This window comes from Ailuropoda melanoleuca, chromosome 17 (genome assembly GCF_002007445.2).
Source record: "Ailuropoda melanoleuca isolate Jingjing chromosome 17, ASM200744v2, whole genome shotgun sequence".
NCBI lineage: Eukaryota > Metazoa > Chordata > Mammalia > Carnivora > Ursidae > Ailuropoda > Ailuropoda melanoleuca.
In genome coordinates, this window is record NC_048234.1 from 39,809,099 (window position 1) to 39,828,711 (window position 19,613).

Below are 19,613 nucleotides of genomic sequence, written 5' to 3' on the forward strand. Positions count from 1 at the left end.
TTTACTAAAATCTTTAGTCTTCACCATTGAAGCTTCTGAAACAGCTTCATTCGGTCACCAGAAGGGCCACATTTTCTGTGTATGAAACCAGAGCCTCTGTCCTGCTGATTTCTCTCTGACCAGAGGCTGCCCTTCCTCTGAGCTGTGGTCCTGCAGCCCCCACGCAGCCTAGCACCCTCTCCATGGCCTCTGGGCTCTGTGCTGGGGCTTGAAGAGAACCACTCCTTCCCCACTGGCTTCACTGGCTTCTAATAACAGGTGGAACTCTCTGGCCTAAAGAAATAAGAAAAAATACTTTCTAGATCACAAGACTTCCCTCTAGCCATTGCCCTATCTCCGTCTTCATCTAGATCCTGGCGTCTAGAATGTCTGTGTCTACTAGCTATCTTTCCTCCTGCCCCCACTGCAGGCTGCCAGATATGACCCCATCTACCATCTAGGGGGAGCACACTGTCCAGTCCTCCTTACCCTACCTTTGGGCAATGTTGGGTCCCTTAGCTACTGTCTTCATCTTGACATGGGTCTCTCCTGAGCTTCTGTCCACCTCCCTCTTTTCTGACCTCTGATACTGTGATTTATAAGAAATATCTATTTGTGCATTCAGATGACCAAAATGCATTTCTCATATGTATTTAGTTTTCACCCACAGTTCCTGGCTCACAGCTTCCAAAACCCTCAGACTTCCCCAAGTGTTCAGAGTGATAAAATGTCTTTGTCATGCTGACGGATGGCTTTTAGACAGCATGGAAGGAGGATGGCTTGTTGCCAGGAGAACCAACTCCTGTGATTAGGAGGTTGGAACTTTCAGTCCCACCCCCTGACCTCCTGGAGGAGTGAAAGGGTTGGAGATTGAATCTACTGCCGGTGGCCAATGACTTAATCAATCAAGCCTATATAATGAAGCCTCCATAAACCTGAAAAGCCCAGAGTTTGAAGAGCTTCTGGACTGGTGAACACCCAGAGTTTCAGGGAAAGTGGTGTGCCTAGAGAGAGCAGGGATGCTCTACACCCTTTCCCCATACCCTACCCAAGGTATCTCTTCCATCTGGCTATTCCTGAGTTATATCCTTTAATAATAAACTGGTGATCTAGCATCATGTTTCTCTGAGTTCTGTGAGCTGCTCTAGCAAATTAATCAAACCTGAGGAGGGGGGTCTTGGGAACCTCTGATTTCTAGCCAGTCCCTAATAAGCACAGATAACAACAGGGCTTGTGACTGGCATCTGAACTGAGTTGCCAAAGAAGGGGATCATTAGGATTTCCAATCTATAGCAGGTTGGTCAGAAATACAGATAATAGCCTGGGGTTGCCTTGTAGTACTGAGCCCTTCACTCCTGGAATCTGATGCTATCTCCGGGTAGATAGTGTCAGAAATGAGTTGAATTCTTGGACACCTGCCAGTGTCTGAGAATTGCTTTGTGCTATGTGGGGGCCCCACCTCACTCCCACGTTGGAATTGGGTCCAGGAACCTTTCATGACCTTCTTTCTGACTCTCTAGCTTTGCCTTCTTACTTGCTTTTGCCACCTCCTACTCTTCTGACCCCTTAAACATAGGTGCTCCTCCTGGTTCCTCCCCACCCTCAGGGTATCTAACCAGTGCAAAATGGACTTTCTTAACTGCTACCCTCTCCAAAGTGGGTACTCTGAGTTGCTGTGAGACAAACAAATTTAATGAGGACTGGGATAAATGCCTGACCCAACCTGGCCCAATCAGAGTCTGCTCCAGAAATCCAGATTTGGGGCTAGAACACTCTGGTTTATGTTAACTTATGAGCTGTGGGATGACACCTTTCTTCTACCAACTTTTGTTGGTTCACAGAGAGAGGAAGGAGTGAAGTGGCCATGCGGCAGGAAGTCAAGATAAGAGACTCTTTTCTGGTCCCAGCCTTCCCTGAGGCTGGCCATATTCCTGCCTTAAAGTTTCCTAACCCACTCCTGCCATTTACAACCAGAGCCCTGACCAATAAAGCTCTCTTCTCAGTCTACACACTTCTTGGCGATCTCACCCACAACCACTCCTTGGCCATCTCACCCAATGCCTGGCGATCTCAAAGCCCTATACACCTGCTGATGACTCCCAGACCTCCATGTTCATCTCCCTTGAGAGCCCAGCCTCAGAGTCACCCACCCACCAGACAACCCTTGTCAGGTATCCCACAGATACCTCAAACTGAAGATGGAATTTGTTTGCCCCATCTCACCCCCCAAAATCCTTGCTCTGCTCCCAGTGCTTCCTGTCTCAGCAAATGGCAGTCATTCGCCCAGTAGAAACCTGAGGGTCACCTGCCCCTCCCTTTCCCTGACCACCCTCCTTGCCCTCACCCATGCCATGCCCTACACTCAGTCACTAACCCCAGTCACGCTAGTACCCAATACTGAGCTTCTTTTCTCTTCTTGAGCATTTCCCTCTGTATCTGAGCTCCAAGACTCTATGACCTTCTCTCTAGCCGGAATGGTCAGCTCCTTTCTCCTCACATCCTCTGCCTGAAGAACTCATAGTTAACCTTCAAGGCCCAGGTGAAACATCACTTTCCCCTTGGATGCCTTCCCTGGCCTCATGGTTGGTCTTCTAAGTACTCGGTTCTTCTCGTCGGAAGCTCCAAACACACCTTCATTACTGTGTTTAACGTCTGCCTCCTAAATAGACTGTACGCTGCACGGTGGCAGGTGCCAACTGTTTTGTTCATGCCTGTTTTCCTACCATGAGGTGCAATCTGGCCCATGGTGACTGCATTCAGTTGACGGACACGTGCAAATACACATGCCAGTTCACACACGTGCATATATGTATCTAAAGCAAGCACGCCTACTTTTTCAGGAGCAGGCTGGGCAGGCTATTGCACAGGCATTCCCAAATTTAATCAACCTCTTCTTTAAAATTTAGATTTGTCCTGAAATTCTTTAACTTTTTGTTTTAAAATAATGATAGATTCACAGGAAGTTGCACAGGTAGTATAGAGATCCCATGTATCTTTCACCCAATTTCCCTCGGTAGTTACATTGCATATATTTTACTATATAGTACAGTATCAAAACCAGGAAACTGACATTGGTATTAAGTCTGTGTGTCACTCTGTGCCATTTTATCACATGTGTAGACACCACATAAAGATACAGAACTATCCCATCAGACAGAGAAATCTCCCTCACGCTACTCCTTTATGATCATGCCTATCCTCCTTCCCACCCCGCCATCCCTAACCCCTGGCAACCACTGATCTTTCTCCAGCTGTACAAGTATGTCTTTTTTTTTTTTTTTAAGATTTGCTTATTTATTATTAGAGAGAGAAAGAGCATGGGGGAAAGGGCAGGGGGAGGGACAGAGGAAGAGAATCTTTCAAGCAGACTCCCTGCTGATCACAGAGCCAGATGTGGGGCTCGATCCCACAACCCATGAGATCACTACCTGAGCCAAAAGCAAGAGTTAGATGCTCAGCAGACTGAACCGCCCAGGCGCCCTGCACAAGTATGTTTTTTAGAGAAGGTTACGTAAATGGGATCATAAAGCTTGTGAACTTTTGAAATTGTTTTTTTTTCATTCAGCACGATACCCTTGAGATTCATCGAGATTGTTATGAGTATGGATAGTTTATCCCACTTTATTGCTGGATGGTTCCCCGTGGTAGAGATGTTATCACCTATTGTAGGACGTCTGGGTTATTTCCAGTTGTGGGCTGTTACAAATAAAACTGTCCCAAACAATCACATGCAGGTTTTTGTGTGGACATAAGTCTTCATTTCTCTGGGACAAATGAAGAAACTGTTAAATTTTTTCTCAAGTAGACGTGTCATTTTACATTTCCACTAATAGCACATGAGTGACATCATTTCTCTGCATCCTTGCCAGCATTTGGTATTTTGTCTTTTAGGGGTTCTATTAGGTGTGTAGTGATGTCTCATCGTGGTCTCACTTTGCATTTCCCTAATGGCTAGTGATGCTGAACATCTTTTTAAGCGCTTATTTGCCAACAAACTTATTTTCACCTGTTTGGTAACATGTCTCTTAATGTCTCATGGACTAATTGCGTTGTTCACAGAGCTTTTTACTACTGAGTTCTGAGAGTGATTTTACGTTCTAGATAGGAGGCCTTTGTCAGACTGGTTTTCAAATATCTTCTCTCATTTTGTAGCTTGTGTGTTCATCCTCTTAACAGAGTGTGCTTTTTGAGGCATCGCTCGACTTCATCTAAGTCATCAGATTCATGTGCATAGACGTGTTTATAGTATTTCCTCATTTTTCTTTTGATGCCTTCTAATTTTTTTAAAATACCAAAACAACTCTGAGATGAACAATCTACTGAAAGAATCTGTGTTTCTCTGATTATTTTCCCAAGAGAAATTCCAAATAATGAAATTACTGGGTAGAAGACTGGTTGATACATATTGAAAATTTGGCCCTCAGAAAGATTGTATGAACTTATAGCTTTACTATAAGTGATAAAAGCATTTGCTTTTTTTGGGAGGGGGGAGAGAGAGAGAGAGCACACGCCAGTGGGTGGGGGGAGGGGCAGAGGGAGAGGAAGAGAAAGAATCTTCAGCAGGCTCCATGCTCAGCGCTCATGACCTGAGCCAAAATCAAGAATCAGACACTTCACCAACCAACCACCCAGGTGCCCCAAAGCATTTGCTTTAATTCAATCTGATGAACATAAGAGAGCACTAACTTTTCAACTTGGCCAATTTGATGGCTGGAAAAAAATTACATTTCTTTTGTTTTAATTTCCCTTCTTTATAGTTAGCAATGTAAACTTCATAGCCTTCTTGTCCATTTTTAAATCTTATTTTGCAAGTTGCCCATTTCGTGTCTCTGTGGATTTTTCTCTAAGGGTATTTGCCTACTTGGTTGTTTATTTTAATACCTTCTTACATCTGAGAGACAGTAATGCTTTATGTGTGTTACATTCATTTTCCTCCAGTGCCATCTGCCTTTTAATTTTATTTACAGTGGCCTTTTCTTTCACAGTGCAATTTTTTGATAATTAAAATTATTCACTACAGCCCATATTATTTTCATCTCTTGTATTTATGGTTAGATAGAATTTCTCCTACATCAGGACAAGGCCAGACTTCTATATTTTATTTCTAGTTTCATTGCCCATCTCTCCACAAAATTCATTAATCCATCTGTAATTTATTTCAGTACATGGAAAAAAGAAAATTTCATTATTTTCCTGGTTTTGAGACTTCAAAAATCTACTTCACATTAGTCATCTCTATGGCTGTGACACTCTCCAGAAAATCTCAGAGTGGTTTGCAAACGATTTGGTGCTATCTTTCTTTCTCTGGGCTTTTTATTTCTTCCTACACCAAGAAAATATTTAAATCTGTCACGTATAACAGAAGGGATGCGTCCTATGGCCACTTACCAGTGAAGTTAATGGCATTGCAAAGGCTCCCTGTGTTTGGTGGGAGAGGGTATGGAAAAGTAGACCATTTTTCTTTTTATTGAGGTATAACTTCACATAGCAAAGCACACAGGCCCAAGCTGTGCAGTTCAGTAAGTCTGCACACATGTGTGGTACATACACATGTAACTGCCAAGATCCGTTTACAGAACATCACTAACAACCTAGCAGACTCTTTTGCCCTCCTCAATATTATCACCTCCCTCAAAGGTAACGTCTACCCTGCCCTTGATCATGTGGATATCGAAGGCTAATCATCTTTGCCTGTTTTGGAACCTCATATAAATGAACTCACGAAGCAGGTGTTCTTTTGAATCTGGCTTATATTTCACAACATCATGTCTTTGCTGTTTGATCTGTGTTTTTGCACACAGCAGTTTTCTGTTCGTTTTCATTGTTAGGTAGTTTTCTGTTGTATGGATGTATCACGGTTTATTTATCCATTCTCATGTTGACACACACTTGGGCTTTATTTTCCAGTCAGGGGCTATTATGAATCATTTGTTGCACGTCTTTGGGAAGACACGAGCACTCACTTATCTTGGGTGCGTACCAGGAGTGGACTTGTTGGACCATCACGTATGACTCTATGCTTATCATCAGCAGGTGCCGTCCCAACTTTCCAAAGCGTTTGTGTTATTTTTTACTCCCACCAGCAATGTGCAACAATTTCAGTTTCTTCATCGACACTTGGTATGCACTTTTCATTTTAGCCATTCTCGTGGGGATGAATGTCTCGTTGTTTTAAATTCCATTTCCCTGAAGACCAATGATGTTGAGCATCTCTCTCGTGCTTATATTAACCGGTGGTGGTAAAAAAAAAAAAATCACTTTAGTGAAGTGCCTGTTGAAGTCTTTGCCTATCCCTTTGATTAGGTTGACAGTATTTTTTAAATTCATTTGTAGAAGTTCTTTATTTATTCTGCATAGGAGTGCCTTGCTAGAAATATGTCTTGAAAATCTTTTCTGCCAGTCTGTAGTTACCTTTCCACTCTCTTAATTTTGTCTTCTGATGAACAAAAGTTCTTAATTTTAATGAACTAGAGTTCATTAGCCTTTTCTTTCATGGTTATTGCTTTCTAGCTCTTGTTTAAGAAATATTTACCTTCCCCCAAAGACAGGGATAAAGAAAGGGGGATAATCAGAAGGGGGAATGAAGCATGACAGACTATGGACTCTGAGAAACAAACTGAGGGCTTCAGAGGGGAGGGGGTGGGGGAATGGGATAGACTGGTGATGGGTGGTAGGGAGGGCACATATTGCATGGTGCACTGGGTGTTATACGCAACTAATGAATCATCGAACTTTACATCAAAAACCAGGGAGGTACTGTATGGTGACTAACATAATACAATAAAAAAATATTTAAAAAAAAGAAATATTTACCTTCCCCAAAGGCATGAAGATATTCTCCTGTGGCTTTTTTCTAGGAACATATTGGTAGTTGCCAGAGGCAGGGGCGGAAGGGTGAAGGGCAAATGGGTGAAGGTGGCCAAAAGATACAAATTTCCAGTTGTTAGATGAATAAGTCCTAAAGGTGTAATGTAAAGCGTGGTGACTATAGTTAACAATACCGATTGCACATCTGAAAGTTGCTATGTGAGTAGATTGTAAAAGTTCTCATGACCAGAAAAGAATATATATTTAACTATGTGAGGTGATAGATGTTAACCAAACTTACTGGGGTGATCATCTCACCATATATAACAAATGTATATGTGTGTACACACACACATATAAACACATATCTCAGATCATGCTGTTGTTCACCTCGTCTAATACGATGCAGCTATATCTCAATAAAACCGGAGGGGGTGAGAAGCTATTAAGAGCTGCAATTGGTGGCGCTGGCGAGCCTGTTTGAACCCCTGACCTGTCACGTACTGACTGGGGATTTTAGTCAAGTCACTTAGCTTCTCTGTGCTTCAATTTGTTCACCAGGAAGAAAGTGGCAGCAGAATGTGCTCCTGGCTCACGTGCTGAGGAGAGGACTGACCCAGGAGCACGGTGCTTGCAGGGGGCAGAACGTGCCCGACTCATGCTCAGCAGTCTGTGGTATTAGCCATAATGAACAAGCCAATGTGTAAACCCACCTCAAAGGTACAACTGGTGTCTTTTTCCAGAATCTCATAAAGATCACACCATCTATCCCTTTATTTTTATCTCTAAGCTGTATTTCAAAGGGAGAAGCAAAGCTCGTTTATTCACCTAGCTCATTTTTGCTTAACCTCAAAACATCATCTTAGTCTTTCACTTTCTCAAATACCAGAGAAAGTGTCTGGGGTCATTCTTGCCTGCTCCCTCAGCAAAAGTCTCCTTTCCTCTCTTTGCAAGAAAAAAGAGAGAAGCACCAACTGGGAAAGCAAAATTCTCAGAGTTTCCCTTCAGCCCAGGCTGGCTTGGCTTCCATTTGGTTCTCCAGAACAGGAGTAACGGAGCCAGCTCCTGCTCCTTGACGTTCTCCTCAGAGAGAAGCTTAGACTAATTCACTTATCTTGCTAAGGTTAGTTTTCTGCTAAGCTTTTGCCCCCGAAAATAAAATTCTGGCCCCTGTCTTTGGACAATCGTCAGGCAGGCAGAAATATCTTGCAATACCAACATCTACAGAGAACACATTAGGTGACATGGGACAGACCCAATCCTCCCCCACGTTTATCATCTAAGAGCACTAAGGAAAACACTCAGAGAAAGTTAATTACATGCACATTACAGAATTAATGCCAAATCGTAGTGTAGAAAGTCAGTGATGCCTGCAATTTGTTTGATCACTAGCTTAGTGGACAGTACGTGTGCTGTGGACCCAGAGGCATGGGTACGGGCCTCTACAACCAGCCTGGAGGGAGGATTACCCAACTGAACAATCCTTAACGACCATCCAGCATCCTTGGTCTCCCTTCGGCCTGAAAGCCCCCAGGGCAGGAGCCCAGCCATCCTGATTGGAGTGAAGACTGACCCTCAAATTGAGATCTAATGTGGATTATGTGGTTTGACATGAAGTCTCTGGTGACTCTGGATGGTCACAAACCAACCCATAAAATCCTCTCTGTTGTTAGGTATGTGGGGTTGGTGAAATGCCCCAAAGAGATCCTAATCCCCAGAATCTGTGACCGTGTTGCATTATGTGGCACAAGGGACTTTGCGGGTGCAATTAGGGTTATCAATTTAAAATAGAGAGATCATCGTGGATTATCCAGATGGCCCCAATCTAATCAAATGAGCCCTTAGAAGCACAGAACTTTCTTTTTTTGTTTTTAATAATTTTTTATTATATTATGTTAGTCCCCATACAGTACATCCCCGGCTTCCGACGTAAAGTTCTATGATTCATTAGTTGCGTATAACACCCAGTGCACCATGCAATACGTGCCCTCCTTACTACCCATCACCAGTCTATCCCATTCCCCCACCCCCTCCCCTCTGAAGCCCTCAGTTTGTTTCTCAGAGTCCATAGTCTCTCATGCTTCATTCCCCCTTCTGATTACCCCCCTTTCTTTATCCCTTTCTTCTCCTACCGATCTTCCTAGTTCTTATGTTCCATAGATGAGAGAAACCATATGATAATTGTCTTTCTCTGCTTGACTTATTTCACTTAGCATTATCTCCTCCAGTGCCGTCCACGTTGCAGCAAATGTTGAAAATTCGTTCTTTCTGATAGCTGAGTAATATTCCATTGTATATATGGACCACAGCTTCTTAATCCAGTCATCTGTTGAAGGGCATCTCGGCTCCTTCCACGATTTAGCTATTGTGGACAATGCAGAAGTACAGAACTTTCTGTGGCTGAGGGCAGGGGAGATGAAGCAAAGTGGGGATATCCGAAGGATTAGAAGTCTGAGCAAGACTTGGCCTGCCTTTGTGCCTTGGAGGACATAAGAGTCACAGGCCACAGAATGTAGGAAGTTTCTAGAAGCTGAGAAGGGCCTCAAGGGCCGCAGCATCAGCCAGCCAAAAAACCAGGGACCCCCATTCCACAACAGAATGGAACTGTTCTGCCAACAACCTAAATGAGGCTGGGGGCTAATCCCCACCCCCAGCTTCTCAGGAGGAGGCCAGGCCAGCTGACACCCAGATTTTGGCCTCATGAGACCCGAGCAGAGAACCCAGTCATGCCTGTCAGACTTCGGACCTACAGAATGGTAGGTAGGCATTCTGCCTACCAAAGTGGCCTACCAAAGTGGGCACTGCTTTAAGCCTCTAAATGTGTGGCCTATTGCTACAGCAGCAATAGAAAATTAATACGGTAAGATTTGAGCAGCATAACAAAGAAACAGAGGAGTCCTCAAATGCCACCAGGAACCTAATACCACGTCTGATATTTGTGTCACATCCAGATTTTCAAAATCAGGCCCCATCTGTCCTCTGACGATAGGTTCTCACCTGGGTGAAGAAGGCCGTCGGAGAAGTACCAGATCACTTCTTCCAGTGAGGATCCCGAGACCAGGAGAGTTATGGTTTGCCTACAGTGGTGTGTCTGGTGAGCAGGAGGACGGAGACTGGAACTCCAAACTTGTGGCTCCCAGCCTAGGAACCTTCCAGAAACTACCAGAGGGAAGAGGCATTAAAGATCAGACTGTCTACTCACCTTTCTATAGATGGCAAAGATGGTTCCAATGGAGGCCAGGCAGTCGATGTTAGAAGATCCATCCAGGGGGTCAAAGCAGACCACGTACTTCCCCTAAATCACAGAGGGAAGAACCACCGGATTGGTCCCCTTCCAAACAACACACTCTGTGTAAACGGCTCTACACGGCACGTAACACTACATCAAAAAGTGATTTAGAGCGAAGTGTTATCAAAAAATGCAATTACTTAAGGAGGGCAAAGTGTACCAGCATCGATGAGGGCCAACCTGTCCATAGACTGATAAGTTGATACCCACATGGGCCGATCCAGGTCCCATCCACCTCTGCGCCTCCTCTGGCTCTGCCCTCCCCTCCTGTATGGGCCCACTGGGGACTCAGAGCTGCCCAGGGTGTGAGACGAAACCAGGTCTGAAATTGGCACCTGGCCCAGATGGGGTGGAGAAGCTGGAAGATGAACCCGGGCTAGCTTTATCCATATCCACTGTAAGGTCAGTTATGGATTTATTCATGGTTCTTTCTGAACCTCTCTGCAGACAGGCTTTCTTCATTTTGGAGCATTTTTGCCAAAAGACTTTGGAAAACCTCAGAACAATGTCCCAGAGCCTCTGGATCTGTCTTATTAAAAGAGCTAGTATGCGTAAGTACTCAGGGGAATAAAAACACTGTCTTAGGTTTTGCTGCCTCCAACCCACCTGTCCTATGTGAAGACCAGAAGACAGAGCAGGTGGGATCTTTCTAGCCCACACTCACACCGCTGTCACAGGCTTCTCCAGCTGTCATTCCATAAGAAGAAATCACCAGATACTTTCTACAGGCCTCCCATGTGTAAGGTTCCAGGAGAGCTTTAGTGATGGGGCTCAGCGTCTCCTGGCTAATTAAACACGGATAATATAACATCGAGTAAGATGGGAGTCATTCCTCCCACCACTAAAATTACTTTTCCCTGACTTTCTGGTGAGTAATGCCCTAGCTTAAACTGACCTTTATTTCTTTTTTATTCCTTGCTCAATGGGGGTGAGGATGGGCTAAAAAGTGGGATAATCCATAAATTTGAGAAGTCCCCATCATCTGTAGACAATTCAGCTTATCCATTCACTCATGCATGCATTCATTCAACAGATATCTGTTGAGCATCTAATATTAGCATATGCTGGAAAATGTTCAAGGAGCTGGAGTGGAAATAGGCACGGAATATTCAAGAACTAGCACTAAGACCTGTATAGGTCAGGCCAACAGGGGAAGAAAATGATGGATTAGATTGGAGAGATGATTGGGGGGCATATCGGTGGGAACTGAACATTGAAAATAATCGGTGTGATTTAGTTTAAATTATGCGAGACAACGAGAGTAAAGTGCTTTGCACAGTCCCTGGTATACAGCAGGTGTTTAATAAATTTGGTTTTACCTCTTTCATCCTCTCAGCTAATTATGAAGAAATGGTCTCCAACACCCAATGTAGAAAACAAGGGCCAGTCCCAGTATTTATTTTGTATCATAGCTGAATATAGGTTGAATTCTTGGCCACCAGCAAACCTGTGTGTTTAATGAACTGTTTGTGAAACCAGAATGACTATAGACCCTCCCCGGCCATGCCCTGCACTGACCAAGTTTGCCATTGGATTAAGGCAAGACCACACGATCTTTATGATTTCCTCCTACATGAGTCTAATAGTTTGTCAGGCATGAAGAAATATCTGCTGAAACCAGAGCCCCCTTGGAGAAGTGTGTGTTGGGGTGAGGGGGGAAAGTGGGGATGGGAAGAGTATGTCCTGCTCTTCCCAGGAACTCTATTTTTTGTTGGACTTGATGATTTTGCAGCCACAAAAAAAAATAAAAATAAATAATAATAAAGTGCAGCACTTGTTACGGGCACATGAAGTGAAACGTCAGCCCCGGGCACATCAACTCCACCCACGGAGGCATTTTCAGTAAATCACTCTGATTTATTTCCTGAATGAATCACCCCCCTGTAATGAAATTTTTTTCACTAGACAGCGTAAGACTTCTAGCTAAAGAAGTATGCAATCCATTTTTGGGTTGTTTGGTTGGTTTAGAAAACAGAACTTAAGGAATCGAGGAAAATCCCAGAAACTAAAGAAAAGCAAGGCAACTAAAGATTCTGCCCAACTCGGTAGTACCACCTACTGGTCAAGAGGGGAACTGCATCCCGGCCCCGCACTCACCCTCTTGTCCTTGGCTGTGATAATCGCGTCTTTATTCTCCTCAGAAACCAGGACGCAGGTGCTGTAGGAAGACTGGAGCATATTGATCACCAGGGAGTTGGATAACACGTCCAGTTTCTTCACCTCATCCCCGGTCACGTTCACGCTTCCCGCAATTCCATACCTAAGAAGAGGAAAGTCAGAACGAAATCGCTAAGGGAATCCAAACTCCAGCAAAGAAGCCCGGACGCTAAGACCCCACCATTGTATCCCGCCTTTCCCCTCTTGCCTGCAGAGTCTCCAAATTATACAAGCCAAGTATACCATGTCTCACAGCGGTGATTCCCAACCTTGCTTCCTTTACACCTCGGGGATGTTGTCATATCCCCTTATTTTCACAATAACCCCACCCAGAATTCAATCTTAATAGAACACAAACTTGCATTTGGCAGTGGGAGGTGAGGGGAAAGAGCTAGTTCATAAAGTCAGATACGTCGCCGCCGTCCCTGATGACTCCAACAAGTAAAGGCCCGTGGCTTTCCAGCACTGAAATTTCAAGTATCTGTTGATTACCCTCAAATAGTGGCCTGGTGGGCTGAATGAAAAATTGCCCTGTGGTAGGTTTGCACTCCTTAAGAAGGAAACTCGGGGACACAATTAACTAATTTAATTTTGTTCTTCACTACCATTTCAAGCAATGTAAGAAAACTTCTATCTAGCTTTCTGTTTTAGAATATTCGTATGCAAAGTTCTCCCAGCTCCCACCCTCATGGGCAGGCTCCTTCTAAAATGCCAACCAGATCACTCTGGCCTCACCCAGAGCTCCCAGGTCCCCACAGTGGGCTTAAGGCCCCACCAAAGAAGCCCTGTCCCACTCACCTCGCTCAGCCAGCCTTGCCTCTGGAATCCACCAGGCACACACTTGCCTTACAGGTATCCCTGAGTTTGCTGCCCTACCCCCACACTCGTCCCTCCAAGAGTGGCGTGGCTATTACTCCACTCAAGCCTTTTTCATCTCAACAGCCACAAAGGTCCTGTGGCCACCAGCACCCAGCAAGCTGTTCCTCTCCTTTTCACCTTCACTCATGGTGTTTCCCCCACAGGAATACTGTTTGCCAACCATCAGCTTCTCCCTACTCTCCCTCCTGATCCCTTCCGGAAGCTTCCCTGGTCGCACTACACACACTAGGCACATCCCTTGTCGTCCCTCCTACAGCAATTCACGACCTGTGCATGTGAATACCCTTCCTGCTGGTCTACTGTACAGGTTTCCATAGTGTTCAAGGATGCATAGATGCTTAATACATGCCCACTGAATTATGAAGAAGGCATGGCAGGAAAGTAATTTCCCTACTTTTCCTTTATTTAATGTCATTTACTTGTTGAAGGACTCCTCAGGTGGTTCTAACAGATAGCCAGGATATAGAACCACTGATCTACCCTAGGTAGGGGACAACTCATTTCCCACCCTCTTCCTTGACTGACAGCCTTGCTCCAGGTGCTGCCTACCACTCATGGCCATCAACACCCCTCCTTCTAGAGAGAATGGAAGCTCATTCATAATAAGATCTAATTGCCTGATAACTGTTCCAAGTTAGATCATGGATGCAAGAGAGATTTATAACCCACAGGACAATATCCTTTACCATTTTAACTAACATTAAAGCTTTACTGACAATTTTTAAATGAAATATTCTGCCACTCTGACAGTAGAAAACCACGAAGACGTTTCCAGGAGAAGCAGTCTAGCATTCCCTTCTTCCTACAGCAATGAGTGGACAAAAAAAAAAAGAAAAAACATGAAAATTTCTGATCCCTTTTGCATTCGTTAAGCTTGTGCCTAAAAATGTCTTCCCAGAAAAAGGAAGCAAGAGATTGAGGGACTTGAGATCCCCTAAATGGGAAAGGGGCAGGAGTACATGGAAGTCCCATTTTCATGAGCAGAATTGCTTCGGGACAGAGCAGAATGAGAAGCAGTTCCAGGGTCTTGTTAATTAATCTCAGCATTTTGTTAGAAAGAAGGGATTTCCAGACAGTGGGCTTCTCACCCTGTCACTTTGGTCTTTCTTACTGAGGGGCCAGGGAAAAGATGTCATCTGAATGGGCAGGATGTGGGGCTCCTGCCAGCCTGAGGACGCCTGCCTCAGCCTCTGAGAAAAAGGTGGGTCCTGACATCTTGATTCCATGGGCTGCACCTGTCACCTAGTGGACAATCAGCAGCATGCACCAGCCAGCGGCACATTTCCCCAGATCAGGGCTTGGAACCACTGTAATAATGAGCATTTACTGAGCATTTGTAATGGTTGTGGCCCTGTTGAAATCTTCATCCCATGGATAGACTAAGCCTTACAACAACCCTATAATTTAGGGGCTGTTAGCATCCCCTCCATTTTACAAATGGGAAACTGAGGTCCTGGCAAGAGTAGACAATCACATGGAAGGAAGAGCCAAGTTCGGTGAACATGTTATGCAATTTCTGAGTCTGTTTCATCTGGACACTCAACAGCCACAAAGGTAGAGATCTGGAGCCGATTAATGCAACCCTCCCACAGCACCCACTGCCCGACGAAGCAACGTGCACAGACGAGGAGCACATTAGGTGGGTGGATGATACCAAGATATCAGCAAGCAGCGGAGATGCCCAGAACATGGCGCTAAGCATAGCAGGGCCCGCATACAGGGAAAGGTAAAGTCACTAGTTAGTGTCAGCACAGCCCATCACCTCATAGGAGCAGGACAGAGGCAAATGGCTGCACCTTGTATTCATGAAGGTCCTTAAACGTGGAGCTTGGCCATTATTGCTGAATGAGGCAATTATACAGTTACAGCAATACACAGAGAGGGGAGGAAAGGCAATCATAACGCATCTTGTTTTTTTTTTTTTTTTTAAGTAGGTGCGGGGCTTAAACTCATGACCCTGAGATGAGTTGTCTCATCTCTCCCAAGTCAGATGCTTAACTGACTGGGCCACCCAAGTACCCCATAACGCTATCAAAATTTTTGTATTGAAAGTACTAAATTGTTAAGAATTAATATTTTAAATTATTAGTTTTTATTTCTTTTTGTTATTTCATTTTTGGAGGAATAATAATAATGGATCCCTTCAACTTTTGAGAAGACATCCACTGGAATTGCTACAAAGAAAATAGAACCCCAGAGAAAGTCAGCTTCTTTTTACCATAGACTTAAACTGGACATTTGGTTGTGTGAAAATTAAGAAAGGGAAGCCTCAGTAAAATTGAGTCAGGAGGCCACAAGGGGGAGCCCTCACACTGCACCACTGGAGGGCATTGCCGGAAGTGGTGTCAATTCCAGACCCTCACTGAAGAATCCTCCAGGAAATCATCAATTACAGGCCCCTACAAGGAAAGATGTACATCGCATCTCCTGCAAGAAATTGACTACCCCAGCAACTCAGCCAGTAAGAAACCATTACGGCCCTGAACTCTTGCTTTTCACCAATAGGCTTTTGTTCAATATAACCCCGGCCAATTTCCTCCTCCATAAAATGACGTTCTTCTCCTTTGTTAGACCAGCCTATGGTTTTTGGCATAGCTTGCTTATGCCAGATTGCAATTCTCTTCCATTCCCCAATAAACTCCTTTTTGCTGGTAAAATACACGGCTTATTTTCTAAGGTCAGCCGCTGTGACAGTCAGCAGCTGTAGCGTGAACTTAGCCTCGTTCTGTGCTTGGACAGAGCACGGAAGACAGCAAAGTGGAAGAACGCTCTGCATCCCCTCCTCCTACACCCAGAACCTCCCAGCTTCCTGCATACCAAGTAGAGAATATAAAGAGTCACAGGAAAGAAAACAAAAAATTATTTTAAAAGCGAAAGACTCCTTTCCAGAGTAAGACTGGAGCTTCAGAGTAGGAAGTCATTTTGTAAATGATTCCTAGCTTCTAGCACGTTGGCAAAGTTCGTGGCAATGAAATGCTCCTATCTGGTAGGAGCAGAAAGCCAAATAAGTCTTCTTTGCTCTTTCTTTGTGCCACAAGAAACAAGTCGTGATAATTCAATCTATATTTTTAATGCAACAAGCCCCTGAGCTTGTCATCATTCTAATACAAGGTGACTGGAAAACTTATATATTAAAAAGAAAAAGAAAATGAAAAAGTATATCTTTTCTCTCCATACCACGTCTCCAAGAATTTTGTTCCTTTCTTGAAACAAGTCAAAAGCCCTTTATCAGAGACAGAAACTCTAAAAGCACCTTCCGTCCAGGGCACAGAGGCAACTAGCTCTTGCCACGATAGCTTGCCCACGCACCTGCGGTTTCGCGCATGCCCCACCTGGTCCTGAATCCCTGCATGTCAGGGGTGGCTCTGAGCACCCGCACCTGCTCCCCCGGGACTCACAGGTGGGCCAGGCCGGCCTTGCGCACAGCCGAGGAGATGGCTTTGATGGCCGTCAGCATGGAGTTCAGCAGTTGGGTGAGCTCCCCGGTCCCTTTGGCCTGACGCCCCTTTTCCATAACGTAGCGAGTCAGGGTGATCATGTCCGTTTCGAAGGGGCTTCTGTCTGACATGGTGGCAGGTAACTTTCCAAATCCTTCTTTTCTCCCAGGAAGTCTTGTTTTTCTCTAAAGGCTGTAGCTCCTTGGTATCGGAGGTGGTTCCTGCGAGCCCTGCCAGGACCTTGAAGGAAAAAGTGCCCCAACCCACGTGATTAAGATAACTGGGCAAGCCCTCAAGGAAATCTCGCTGGCAGGCTGATCTGGAAGGACGCCAAAGCACCGTAAGCCAGCCGTAAATAGAATCAGGCAGCCCAGAAACACACACCTACTTTCTTTTGATGAACCTTTTCCTTTGAAGAACCTAGGAAGCAACACTTTAGTAACTGGTAGGAGAGGAGAAATCCAGCCACTAAAGAACGATCCATAAAACCCTCTCATTCAAGGACTCAGGATTCTTCACATAGACCTACTGCTGAGCCCAATGCCCTGGTGCCCATGGGAGGCACCCTGGCGGAGAGCTTCTCTGGGGGATAGGTCACGCAGTAAGATAACGGCAACCCTGGCACCGCTTAGCCAGGGGTCTTTCATAAACGTTTGAAAAGGGTGCTTCTTATTTCCAAAAAGCACGTATGACTGAGTGCGTATCCATGTAGATATCCAAATCTAGAAGAAGAAAATTGTTCCTAGCACAGTGCCTCACATCAGGGTTGTTTTATCAATTCCTCTAGATTTGCACTTCTAATTCAAAAATACTACTTTCTTACTGAAAGGGAACACTACAGAAATATGTAAAGAAAACTGAGGGGCACCTGGTGGCTCAGTCCATTAAGCGTCTGCCTTCAGCTCGGGTTATGATCCCAGGGTCCTGGGATTGAGTCCTGGGATCAAGTCCTGCATGGGGCTCCCCGTTCAGCAGGGATTCTGCTTCTGCCCTTCCCCCTGCTCATGCACTCTGTCTCTCAAATAAATAAAATCACAAAGAAAGAAAGAAAGAAAGAAGAAAGAAAAATGTGAGGTCCTCACCACCAGCCCAGCCCCCAACCCACTCTCTAGGACTAACTGAGTTGGTGGGGGTCTGTGTGGGTAATAGGCACTGGGGGGGGGGGGATGCCTACGTAGCGTGGACCAAGAACTTTCTGCAGGGGCCCACAGACCTGGCACTGAGTCCAAGGCTAGTTATCCACTGGCTCTCCTGGGAAAGTTCCTGAAGCCTCGGTTTCCTCTCTTATAAATGGGAATAGCAGTAAAATATCTACCTTATAGAGTGGTTGTCACGATTAGAAGCAATAAGATGAGCCTGGCGCATAGTAGGTGCTCAGAACCTCTTAGCTGTATCTACTTTTGATGTATATATATTTTAGATGTATATATAACTATTGTTATAGTTTTCAGATGTATATACAATATTTTAGATGTTCATATAATTATTATGTAATATAACTATTTTAGATGTATATATAACTATTGTGTGTACATATATAATTCCATTTTGCAAAATAGAATGTTCACATTGCTCTGTCGAATATACACATAGCTCTGCCATAGGATTTTTTTCTTTTGACAGTTATTTCAATCAGAATGTGTTTAGCTGCAAGTAAGAGAAAATTCACATGACTTAGATATGCAGGGGATTATTTTTCTCATATTTTCTCATGAGTTCACCAGGAGGTGGCTGCTGGCATTTATTTAGCTATTCAAAGGCTCCATTAGGGGCCCCTCTGTCTCTTCTGTTACCCTTGCTTAGCTGGCTTCTGCCTCCAAGCTAAGACGTCTCAAGAGCACAAAATGGCAACACCATTCTGAACGTCTCACCCACACTGAAGACCCAAAGGGGAAGAAGGGCACTCCAATCACATCCGTTCCCTTTCATTAGAAAAGAAATATTTCCCCAGAACACACACACACACACACACACACACACACACACACACACACCAGTGGACCTCTACCTACATACCTTTGGCCAGATTTGTGTCCTGTGGGGACCCCATGCTATGAGGGTTGGGCATGGGTATTCCATGGATCACCCAGTCTCATGTAGCTGCTGTAGCAAAACATCTTGGAAATACACATCCTTGTTGGTACACAGAGATATACTGCATCCCAATGTGTGGACTGTTCCATGATTTTGGAAAGGTTCACTCTTGAAACAATGCTTCAACAAGCTTCCATATTTGTGCACATGCTTGTGTGAAGCCTTCAGTACGATACAGCTGTGGAAGGAGACCTGCTCTGCAGAACATTTTAATTTTGACATCACCAGGATCTAAACCGGAAAGGTCTCTTTCTTTTCTGAGAGCTTCGGGGAATGGTAAGCACTGTGGAGGGAACCTACTTTACCTGCCATGTCATGTTGCCATTAATGAGTAACTAAGTTTTGTCTTCCGAGTGGGAGATCAACAATGATTCTTCTGACATAATTATAGGAAGAGCTGTGGCTGGATGTTAGAGTTCTGGGCCAGTAAGTGAATACAAGAGAAGAGTGTCTGGTTATTGGTTTTCAGGTTTCCCTTGAAGTACCACATTGTCATCAAAGGATTTCCCACATGATGGTGTGAAACGATGCCCATTCAGTCGGGCATCGTCTTCCCTAGAGAAATGATTATGTCTATTCACACAAACAACCTTTCATGAATATTTATAGCAGCTCTGTTTATAATGTCAGAGACTGCAAACCCAAATGCTCTTCAGCGAGTGGGTAAACAGACTGGGGTAGATCCATAAAACAGACCAGCATTCGGCAATGAAAAGGAACAAACTTGTTGCAGGCAGCCCTGGAACGAATCTCAAAGACACTGTGCTAAGTGAAAGAAGCCAGTCTCAGAGATTTTATGTCGTATGATCCCATTTATATTTTGAAAAACCAAATTAAATATAAAAAGAAAAATTCCGTGGTTGCCAGGGCGTAAGGGCATGGGGAGGGTCAGAACAAGTGAGGGGATTTTTTGCCTGATGGAACTATTCTGTATCTTAATTATGGTGATGGCAATTTGAATCTGGATGTGT

At 44.5% G+C, this 19,613-nt stretch overlaps 1 protein-coding gene across 2 annotated transcripts in view; it reads right to left on the minus strand.

The window, feature by feature from the left end:
• The window catches only part of FBP2 (fructose-bisphosphatase 2), a 31,265-nt gene extending 14,486 nt beyond the window's left edge, over window positions 1-16,779 (minus strand). For both annotated transcript variants that reach the window (XM_011226334.3, XM_002920318.4), the window contains exons 1-3: window positions 16,510-16,779; window positions 12,173-12,335; window positions 9,989-10,081 (exon numbers count right to left, since the gene is read on the minus strand). In XM_011226334.3, the coding sequence (XP_011224636.1) occupies window positions 9,989-10,081; window positions 12,173-12,335; window positions 16,510-16,679 (426 nt within the window). In that variant the 5' untranslated portion in view covers window positions 16,680-16,779. The remainder of the gene's footprint in view (window positions 1-9,988; window positions 10,082-12,172; window positions 12,336-16,509) is intronic.
• Between the last annotated feature and the right edge of the window lie 2,834 nt (window positions 16,780-19,613).